This window comes from Nicotiana tomentosiformis, chromosome 7 (genome assembly GCF_000390325.3).
Source record: "Nicotiana tomentosiformis chromosome 7, ASM39032v3, whole genome shotgun sequence".
Lineage (NCBI taxonomy): Eukaryota > Viridiplantae > Streptophyta > Magnoliopsida > Solanales > Solanaceae > Nicotiana > Nicotiana tomentosiformis.
The window spans coordinates 51518356-51530493 of NC_090818.1; the positions used below are offsets into that span (position 1 = coordinate 51518356).

At 36.0% G+C, this 12138-nt stretch overlaps 1 protein-coding gene across 1 annotated transcript; it reads right to left on the bottom strand.

Moving 5' to 3' along the window:
• Nucleotides 1–968: 968 nt before the first annotated feature.
• LOC104097803 (mitochondrial import inner membrane translocase subunit TIM50-like) lies at nucleotides 969–10387 on the bottom strand. The gene is made up of 10 exons (XM_009604422.4): nucleotides 9860–10387; nucleotides 8064–8152; nucleotides 6573–6609; nucleotides 5798–5859; nucleotides 5571–5684; nucleotides 5263–5367; nucleotides 5084–5182; nucleotides 2706–2862; nucleotides 2507–2609; nucleotides 969–1255 (listed from the first exon to the last, which is right to left on the bottom strand). The coding sequence occupies exons 1-10, from the start codon at nucleotides 10116–10118 to the stop codon at nucleotides 1210–1212; spliced, it is 1071 nt and encodes a 356-aa protein (XP_009602717.1). The 5' UTR covers nucleotides 10119–10387; the 3' UTR covers nucleotides 969–1209.
• Nucleotides 10388–12138: the final 1751 nt, after the last annotated feature.

Below are 12138 nucleotides of genomic sequence, written 5' to 3' on the forward strand. Positions count from 1 at the left end.
TAAAAATTTGGATATTTTTTATTCTTATCGGATAAACCGATAATTGAACCGATAAGGATTGATAATCGATTAACGATACCCGATAACCAATATCTTATCGGTTCGATTATCGGTTTAGCATATCTATAAACCGATAACTGATATGCTAAACCAATAATATTCACAACCGAACCAAATCTAACCAATACCCACGCTACATAGAATGATACTACAAAAGAATGACATATAGTCACCATGAAAGAAACAACAATAATACGCACTCCTTTTTGTACAGTGTAGTCAGAGCACGGAGATATGTCTCCCAATTTGTATGCTTAAGTTTTCATTATAAATGGACCAACTGAATCAAGCGTCAGCCTTCCACAACTAGATTTGACAAATTTACATAACCCCAAGATTAATGGGTGAACAACTAGTGGTTGCTGAGCTATGTCTTACTTTCTGTTATTAAAGCTATTTATTTTTTTATAATGAGATGTTACCAATAAACCACCAGTGTGCCCCACCCCTGACCTACCCCCCCCCCCAACCAATCTAATAGGAGGAAACAGAGAAGCAAAATATTAAAGATCTAAATTGATCAATTTATTAATGATCATCTGTCATAACTCAAAATTTACCATAATAAGGGATTTGTGACGGTAACAATTAGCATCATATAATCCTCCCTTATTCTGAGATGTGAACTAATCTACCCCAGTTAAGGCTATTCTGCTGTGAACATGCAAAATTACACTTGAAATTATGACTGGATTTGGCATAGTTACTTGCCCATTACTTTGTTGTAAAGAGCTTCAGTTTTCATCTGGCTTAGCCAATTTGACTTCGCACAAAAGCATATGAAATACCGGAAAGGTAAGCAGAATCCTATTTCATTTTCTTTTTTTTAACTTCGCCTCAACATCAATCTAGAATCAGTTCAGCAGCTAAACAGAAGGACAAAATACGACAAACTCATGCAGTATCAATTCAGAGAAGAAACATATGTTGAATAAAGCTGCCGCTGGACAAATTTAGACATTCTCCATTATTACAGTGGAACTAAATGAGAAAAAAATGCCATTGCTTGGGCAAAATATTACAGGCACGTAGTTGGAGTAACATAATTAACGTGAATTCTTTAGTTACACAAAAAATGGATTAAAGTTTATTGTATTGTGTCAATTGCTTTCATCTTCCAATTCAAACTTCCAAAAATAACACTCAGCACTAGCGACGCCAAATACGACCATGCTGCTTCTGCTCTTGCATACGCCTGCATCAACAGGTCATTGTGTTAACTAACACTATCATGCGATAAATTATCACATAATTTGACTTAACCAGTAACAATGATAAAAAGAAAGTACATTCAAACTAATGGCTTGGAATTGGCGAATAAGAAAAGAAAATCATCAGAATCCGAACAATCAAAAGGCACATAACTACATATTTTCCAGGTTAAAAGAAGAGATGTTAAGAGACAACCATGTGTGAAATTGTCTTAAAGGTTGATCTGTGGGAGTGAAACAGAAAGTGTCCCCAATCAAACAACAAAACATATCTTGAGACCAATCACCATACGGAGCCAAAGAGAATGAATAAATGAAACATTTCTAGATAGATCAAGCACGGGGAAATTTCTATGCATCTTCAAAATAAAAAATAAAAAAAGAAAAAGAACAACTTATTACAGTTTTATACATTTTGGAACTCTACAGCATTTCTAGATTGTGAAAATTAAATGGAGCACTCCGATAAACTAAAATAACAGAAGCCTCCCTTCTATTTCAACGTAGAGCAAGAGTGACATGTACGTTAAAGTTTCCTAACCACTGCCTCAAAATTCCAATATTATCCTTGTTCATTTATAACTCCGATATTAAATTTTAAATTCTTTAATAATATAATACTTTCACCAGAGCTGGTTGATAATTCATGATAAGACAAATAAATAATTGATTGATATTTCTTTATCCGCTAAATAAGCATAGTGATTTTTTTAGACGTAACGACCCAAAATATAGTCAAAGAAAAAGATGTTAACTATCTTTACTCAATTAGATCTTTTAAACAAAAACTTCAAAATTAGAAGTAATACAATATTGGTAATAATAAATAGGCTAGCACCATTCAGAAGGTAACATAAGAAATTTTCTCGTGCTATAAGATCGACCAACTAATAATACCATCTTTAGGATGTACATGAAACAAAAGGAAATTATGTCAATTGTGGAACTAATCCGATCCACTGGTCACAAATTTTCCAACAAGCAATTTTCTTTCCCTGTGAGAACCAGGTGGAGCAACTAAAATATAAAACTAGCAATGCACTTTATAAGACCAGCCCTGGCAAATAAACCAGCCCCGGGGGAGGGGGAGAGTGCTACCAAACTAAAATGAATAAATAAACAAGAAAATAAATAAATAAATAAACCAGAATCATCTTAAGCTCCAAGTCTTCAAGAATTTAATATTAATCAAGTGCACAACGATATCTCATAAATGAATCAACAAGAAACTTGACCTGTTGTGCTCCTTGGATCGTTCAATAAACTCCTTTGCAATATCACGTCCTTGGTATGAAGCTAATACAGTTCGAATATCAGCTGGCCTATGCTTTCCAACATCTGCATGCACAAGGTATGAAGTCATTAACAGTGAGATTTGCATGGTGACATCGTGACCACCTCATTCTATATGTCATCTGTTATCGACATGCTTACATTCAAGAAATGGAATAAGATCTAAAAGTGTGGTATCTTCTACATCTCCTTTCCATGGTTTTATTTCTACGCAATTCTCTGGCTGAAGGCTACTTTCTAATGCGTTACCACTAACATATATAATTCTTGATGGATCCCTGTTCAGCTTGGAGAGGTCCTGCAAAAGAACAGACACAGATAACACAGAAATCTTAACAATCCCATCTGCTAGAGTAAGCGCAGGGGCGAAGCTATGTTGGCCCAAGGTCGCCCAAAAAATTATACTACGTATAAGGTATATATTACTTGTTATTGATTAAAAATAGACTTTGAACACCCTTGCATAGCACACCGTCAAAGGGTGTTCAAAATTTGAACATCCTTATTGAATTTCCTAGCTTCGCCACTGAGTAAGCGAATAGGGAAAAGGGGGTAGAACATAAAACAAATGAAAAAAGAAGGGTGAAAAGAATGAGGTCCCACCAAAGAAAGACAGGAAGATAAATGGAAATCACGATTATCACCATTTGCAAGGAGTTGGAAATGAAGTAAAACATAAAACAAATGAAAAGAACAGGAGAAAAGATAAGGTTGATAGAATTTTCTCGTAGCAGCTGAAGCATATCTTTAAGATTACGCAAAAAAAAGGAATCATGCGTGATCTAATATTTCTGTTAATCCAAAAAATGTACATCAAAAGGATGACTAATCATAAGAATTTTCAAGTGTTAGGAAACCTCTACCAAATTCATTTGCAGCTTTTGAAAAACCTAAGATGCCTGATGACAAAAACAAACTTCTAAGAGGAAGACACCATTCACGCATTAAAAAAATTAGCTCTATATATTGACAGCTAAGCTAGATGCTCAAGCCTCTCAGCAAACAGTTCACGAACTCAGTAAAGGTTAGCTTCTGACTGAAATGCAGAGAAGAGTGTCAGTTATCAACTGCCATACTTTGGGATCTAAATGTATCATAATACACTGCCTAAAGGTACAGCAATTCTGCTAATTCAGGGGACCTTTTTGCTAGAAAGATCAAAGAACACATCTATCACATCTACCAAAGTAAAGTTACACAGGAAAATTTTTCTTCCTGAGTCCTATATCTCAATTTCTCATTCAATATAAGCCTTCCTGAACCCTGAACCAGTGTGATAACCTGTTTAATTGCACCTCTTGACTTTCCATCTTTATGATAAGTACCTCTTGATCCTTCCATCTTATAAAAAAAAAAACACAGCTTAATCCTTCCGAACTTGACCAATCCTTTCAAGGTAACTCTACTCAAGCAAACAAAATGCAGGAAAGTATATACCTGTTCACGTGATTTACAGGAAATTACTCTTTTTCATTTTTATTTTTTTTTAACCGAGAAATCCCCGAGGACCGGTGTGTGCACGGTTCAAAACTAGGTGGACAATGGGACCATCTCTCTACCCTTCTCTGCCTAAATACCAAGCATATGTCTACAGTGATGTACACCTCACCCACACATCACGCATTGTGCTCTTACCATTAGACCAAAGACCTGGGGTCAAATACAAGATATTACTCTTATTAACATCTTATATTCCTTCCTTGTTCTGTACTTTCATCTTTATAAAATAGCTTTGCATACTACTCTAGTACTCCAATTGCTCACCTGAACTAGGATGTATACAGATTCTCCTTTCTCCATTGCCAGTATAATTTCCAAATTCATGTTTGTTGGAATCTCTTTCATCTACCGTGTTACCAAATAGGCAGTTACAGAAAACTCTTTCTCTCTTGCAGATTAACTTGTCTTGGTTAAGAAAATCAATTTGAATAACATAAATTGTTTGATCTAGTACTTGTCCAATTAACTTTTATTTTGTTAAAAGACTCTTGTATTTTCCTGAATTTAATTTACGTAACTCCATTTGACTATCTCCACAACAATGTCCATTTTGGGACGACCAAACACCATTCAACTTCACCTCAAATACCAAACCAACCCTCACCCCCAAGATAGGCATTGGAGTCTGCCAACAGTTCACATAAAGCTTTTCAAGAAGGAAACTCACAGTCCACAGAACACCAACTATGACTCAAAATCTTACAGAAAGGAAAACCATTAGTATAGAAGTTTCAATAGCAAGATCATTCAAAATTAAGACTTGACTAAAGAAGAAGAACACTTATATATGGGAGTAAAAGTATTCTACAGGATTCACAAGTTCCATTATTTCAACTATAACGCAACATCCATAATGCGATTTTTTTTCTTGGTTAACTCCAGCCACGCAGATACAGACGAAAACGCAACGAGTAAAGAGAATTGTAATTACGACGGACATTGACCTGCTAAATGACTCTAAGATACATAAAGAACATAATAATGAATGGAAAATTTAGAGAATGAGCAAAACCACCTACTCTGTAATGCTTGCCACCAACATATCTAGTTGCACCCCTTGATAGTCTATACCGGATACACTGCTTTGAATCCAATCTATCAATAATGGGATCAACATACTGCAAATGCCAAAGGCAGAAGTTTTAAATACATAACTGGTACAAAATCCAGAAGACACTAGGAAGGAAGTAAAAAGTACCATGTTCTGTTGGTCCGAATATACGATGATCTCATAAAATTGAGCCAAGTGTTCCAGAAAAGCCTCAACCCCGGGTCTTTTAAATGTTCTCCAGCCTCTCTCACGCTTTTAGGGGACAGAAAGTCATATTAATGACAGAAATATGAAATGATAAAACAATCTGAATACTTTGAGGAGGGAGGAGCTCTACCGGTAGGAAGAACCTAATAGTACGACTAAACCTCCATGATACACGAAAAGCAACGACAGTTAGTTCAAACTACCACAATTAAATGAAAAACCATCTTGTTTATGAATAGGAATTTTACCGTCCAGTCAGAGTAGACCAATGTCTCACTCAGATCAAGAACAAGGGTAAAGACATGCTGTTCTAATGGATGCAAATCTGGCAGGAGCTTGTCCGATATTGGTTCACTAAAACCCTAAAGCAGTCAAAAATATCTTAGCTGCAATTGGGAAGAGATAATATGCAAGAAGAACAAGACTTAGAAAAGCTACACAGCATAAAAATAAAAAAGTTGCATAATTACTCAACTCGAACTTGTTCTTCAGTCAGGCGCCTAAGATCTAGGTAAAGCTCAACTAACTTGGCAGGCACTGGAATTTTCAGAAGAGAATCAATACAGCAACATAAAAACGGAGAAAAGGGTTAAGATTAACCCAAAAAATTACTAAAGAATGCATTAAAAAAAATTATCAACATAATTAAGAAAAAATAAAATTACATCCTAAAAAGTGTGGTTTCATCCTTCCTTATACTTGCTTCCATTAAGACCACAACCCGGGGAAAATCAAGAATTGAGCACACATTTTTTTATTTTCTGTTTTTAATCAGTAGTTCTGGAATGGGGGACATAGTTAATCCCATGGATCATGTCAATGAGCTATGTAGTAAACCATGTCATAGGCCCCAATATGAGGCATTGCAAGGATAATCCCATAAATCATTCACATTACATGTACAGGACAGACAACCCCCATCCCCCAACAGTGCAACACAAGATTTGATGTGCCAACAACGGAAGAATTCATGAATAAAGGGAGCACAGAAGTTTATTGCCACCTGCCTGACTAGTTGCCAACATATCATGCAACATAAAATCAGCATGTTAGTGCCTAAAATAAATAAATATATAAGTAAATAAAATAGAAAAAAAAAAGTTGAAGATGACAATGTGTATTATATGTATATTTCTTTTGATGAAGTAATGTGTATTATCTCTATATATTGCACACAGCTGGCAATGTGTAACATTGGCATAACTTCATGTTCTTGGATAAGATGGAGAGAACTAGGAACTAAAACAAACCTGTCATTGCAGAGGAGTATAGCAAAGCGTGAAATTTCTGCAAAAAGAACAGGTGCCCAAATATAATGAAATTTTTTCAAAAAGAAGAGCTAACCAAATAAAACTGCCAAATCTAGATAAACAGATAAGACGCACCAATCCATTAAGACCGAGCAGATAACTCTACAGATAAACAAATGATTGGTTAATGCATTAGCTCAAAATGGATCAACTCCCCCATCGCGTATTTGTACTTATCAATTATAAATAAATATGTTTTACCTCCTATTGAATTTGAACCAATGACTTTTGCTGTTTGATAGCAGTACTCTAACCATTGAGTTAAGTAGGTCATTTATCCCCCCAACGAAAACCAAATGAAGCTCATAGTGTCGATGGATTATAAATATCATATTACTTATAAATCTCCATTCATAGAGGTTCAAGATCTACATTTATGAATTGAAAGGTCCGAATGATCAACTCCGCAAACAGTTATAGGTCTTCAAATTGTTCATTTGAAAAACTAGAAACCCTTTTTATTGATCCGTCATGATATTGCGCAAAAATCGAAATTTCTGAATAATGGAGGAACAATATCACCACTTCTATCATTATTCGGAACAAAATCCTCATGATCATAAATTGGACTACTACTAGCATTGATATTGTTATAGTCTGTCTCTGTGAGGCGAGAGTGGAATTTATCCTTTATTTTGTCATTTCCAGTCACTCGGGCTCTTCTAAATCCCACCTTTCTCCCTAAAAGAAGTTGAAGGAAAATGATTAGGTTCTTCTTCAGTGGACGAGAGAAAGTAACAATATCTACTCGGACATTAAAATGGAACTTGGAAGCGTGTTGAATCAAGAACAGACTGTAAACGCCCTTACCATATACAGATGTTGAATTGTAATAAAATTAGAATAAGGTTCAAGCTTGAATTCTATAAAATAGATAATATGGATGGGACTGTCTATAATGGTGGAGAAATGAAATGTTTTCTCAGGATTCTGATTCATCCACTTGAGATTTTCAAATTACAGCACATAAGGCTGCTGCTTATCTCTCCGGCAAATCAAATTGACCAAAGATGTGTGTTCATGAGCCCATGCTAAAGTTTCAAACAATTACTGCCAATATCCATGCATTGTTTGAGCAGTACATATTCCACGTTCGAATGGAATTAACATATCCTGCCATTTCACTCATATTCTTTTTCAACTTTTGACGAGTCCTCGTTTACTGACAAGGTAAAAAGGAAAAGGCAACAACAAACCAAACACATGATTTAAGTAGATAGTTGAAGCTAAGACATGAATAATCTCCCCCATCGCCTCAAGCCAAATGTTGTTTATATGTACTGTCTAATTTTTTTTTATTTTCTTTCCTTTTAGATTTAACCTTGCATTACTCCTCAAAACGCCAAATAAACAACTACTTTGTCATTATTCTACAGGCTCAGGATAACATAAACACACAGTGAAAATACATTAGAGCAGACCCAGACTAACATCAACACCAGATGCATTATCACCAACAGTATAGTTTGCAGATGCACGCAAAGCCTTGGTCTTCTCCTCAACTTCATCCAACGTATATGCTGTAAATCGAGGATAGTCAGTGTCACGAAATGATATGCACATAACACCAACAGAAAATTAATTACAAAGAACAGCCTTTCAATCTTTCCAAGTATCAGTCCCTTGCCCCCTTTGAATTTTTCACAGAGACTATTCCAAATCAACATATCAAATCCATTAAGAACAACAGGACATAAACCCACTGTTGGCCATACTAAATAACAATGCACTAAGCTACAATCAAAGCAACAGTCTGCCTAGTAACAATTATGAGAGGTTTAAAACATAAGGCTTTAAAACAAGCCCATATCATGAATATTTTATATTTTTAGCCTGCGGATAGTTTATCTCTTTCTTTTTCATTTAACTTTTTTAATCTTTCTATGCAATTGATACTTTTCTCTCTTCTTCTTTTTGTAACCGAGAAATTTCTGAGGGTCAATGTTGCACAGTTCTTTTTGTCTTTTATGCTGACAGTCCAAAATTCAGTTATAAATATGGCAGAGTATGTCCCCTTTAGCAGCAAGCATTGCTTTAATCATGTAATTATCTCATTTCCAAACTATCAATGGGCTTAAAGCTGGTCAAAAGACCAGCTTAAACGCACTTTTTGGCTTGTTTTGGTGTTAGTAAAACTCCAAAAGTGCTTTTAAGCCAAAACAAGCCAAAAGCCCTAAGTTGGGGATGTCCAGCTGTTGGCTTTAAACTTAAAGCTATTTAAGTTTGACCAAATAATTTACCTTATTATCCGTTACATGTTTTTACAATCTCTAAAGTACCCTTCCCTCATTAAAAACCCCAACTCCACTTTCTTTCTTTTGCTGCTTCCATTGTCGTTGCTATCTTCTTCGCTATAACAATGCCTGTGATAGCTTGCTCATAGGGAACAAAGAAAAACATTTTTTTGCTATTTCTTAGGCTGACGCTTAAAGAGCAAATGAAGTCTAGCTTTTGCTTGTGATTTAGCAAAAATTCAAAATTGCACAAGTTGAAGATAGAGTCAATAGAGATATGTAATTAGCGCAATTTCTCTCCTTGATATATTTCACTATTTCGCCTGCTAGATTTGAACTATAAATTCAGAGTTCGTGTTTTCCTATGGTAAGATACAAATTCATGGTCTACTTTGATGACACTTTTGTCTCACCGTATTTTTCAATTTATTGGCTGTATTTAGGAAAATGCATATATTTACTTACAAACTTTAACTAGTCAAATTAATAACTATTTTCTGTTATTTAAACAGATACTTTGCATTTGTTAAAAATAAACTTACCCAATCAATTTATACCTTAAACAGAAAGGAAACACAAATTATTTGCATTTGAATTAATTTAAAATTAAAAATACTATAATAGTAATAATAATAAGATCATTTTTAGTATTAACAGTTTTAATGGTATTTCAATCATTTAACAAAAAGGAGCTTATTTAACATATCATAGGCTAATTTTCACCTTCTTTTTAATGATAAATTCAGCTCCAGCACTTAAAAACTACTTAAATTCAGCTAATCCAGACAGGCTCATAGTGTAGCCGCTAGTTCTCTTCTTCTTCCTTGCGATTTTTCAGTCTTGCATCAAAATCACACATTCAATTTGAGTGCAAACGATATGCACAAAATTTTCTATCGATCCAAGTAATACTGAAATGGATGACGATTTAAATGGCAAAATCAGAAGTCCTACAAGACGTGGAAGAATACAGAAAAGAATAAAGCAAAGTACCGTAGGTAGCGTAACCAGCAGTGGCAACACCGCCGGTGAAGGCAGCACCGAGACTGTACTTGAGAAAATTCCATGGATTCTTCTCGGCTCCGGTGGCCGAAGGTTCGGGCAGTGGAGGTGGAGGAGGCTGGTCTTTGAGGAGATTAGAGGAGATTATTGGTTCCTTTGGAGGATCTGCGATAACACTTGATGAAAAGCGTCGATTTTTCCTTGAAATTAACGAAGAAATGCGCAATCGCGACCGAGCTATAGCGTACATTATGCGAAGGGTTTAGGGTTTAAGCATAGAAGTACGAGGAGGAATTTCAGAGAAGATTGAAGTAGGGTTATGGATGCACTTTACTGTTGCTCTGTTGCTTGACCGATCTTTTCAAAGTACAGCCACGTTGGCCGAAGCCGTTTTGGCAATTGGCGCACGCCGACGAGAAAATGATCAAAATTGGTCCTTAACGAATGGGTTGAACTATTTTGGTCCTTGATGTATATATGATCATTCATCTATGAAAAAGGTGAACACTTTAAGTCCCAACCAACGTATATCTTTCCTCTAAAAACCCGTGTTATGAACATAAGTAGCCTATAGGAGGACATAGATGCGAAATTGACAAATTATGTTTTGAGACCCAGGATGATGCACATGTGTCAAAGGTTTGGGAATAATTAAATTATAACAAACAATACCACCTTCTCCGGACCAAGGTTCATACCACCCTTTCCACCTCCTTAAATTATATTCCCGGGACCTTTGACACGTGCACATGTTTACACAATAATGATGCACATGTGTCAAAGGTGAAAAAATTGAAATCTTCGCCTCCAATGAGGTGGAAAGGGTCACCTTCTCCGGACCAAGGTTCATATATGTTTATACATACCCCTTCACTTTGAGATTGGGTCAAGAAATTAACCCCATAATTTTAGAATTCTGCCATCGTTATCAAATCTGCTTGGCTCAGGTAGGCCCATCAGTGTGGCGCATAGTGGTTTGCCTTCGAAAGCTGTGCTCCGAGACCGTGGAAACCCTAACTCTCGCAAATTTGATCAACATCTACCACCCAATGATCTTCCATGGAGGTGTGCTAAATCTCATCAAACGCGGTCACCATGATATCCTTACCAACGTTAATGATGATAACGACTGTGGATGGATGGAACGGTTCGTTGTTATTGATACCAACGACATTCTCCCGGCAATAACTCCTCCCAATTCTGAATCTTGAAATCTTATTCGTAAGTCTTCGAATATCTTTTCCTTACCGTGTTTAAAAAGACTTTCTTCCTTTGTTAACTTTTTATTTTTCTTATTCCAGCTACTCATTGGGAACTACCACATGTTAAGAACCTGTCCCAATAGGTATAGAAAATTCTAGATATTTCTACACCAGACTCTCTGTCACGACCCAAAAATCACACCTGTCGTGATGGCCCCTATTTCAATACTAGGCAAGCCGACAACATCAATAACCCACATTTTTCTTTAAGTTTGAAAAAAAAATTGAATTTCATAGAAAATCTCACAATTTCTTACATAGAAATAACTCCCAAAACCTGATGTCACTGAGTACATGAGCATCTAAATGAATACAAAGCCTGACTGATCAAAAATATTGTCTAAAAATATAGAACAATACAATATCTGCGAGAAAAAGAGACAAGGTCAGCGGATGCCAAGCAGCTACCTTGATAGTCTCCAACTGGTAACACACTGAGGTCTAAGAGTCGCCGTGTCTGGAAGCACCTGGATCTGCATACGAGGTGCAAAGTGTAGTATGAGTACAAACAACTCGATAAGTAACAAGACTAACCTCTGGGCTGAAAGTAGTGACGAGCTCCACAGGTACAGCTCAGTACATAAATATTGGTACAGAATTGTAGGCATACTTTCAAGTTCAACAGTTAAACTCAGTACTAGCAAAATAGATCAATTCTGCATGATATGAGGAATGTGACATCTGAGTGGAAAGACCTCATGTTCTACTGGTCACTAATCATTCAGTCACTCGGTACTGTTTATGGCCAATCCAGCCCAGAAATATTCCATCCCGTATATATATACAGTCAATCCGTATATATATGGTCATCGACTAACAGTCAGTCACTCAGTACCGTATAAGGTCAATCCAGTCTTGGGGTAATTTATTCCCAAATGTAAATGATACGGACAAGATCCATGTCCAGGGAAAATTCATCACAATATAAATAAGTAAGGCAAGTCCATGCCCTGTAAAGTCCATCCCGAATATATAATTATCTACACTCACTGGGGGTGTGTACAGACT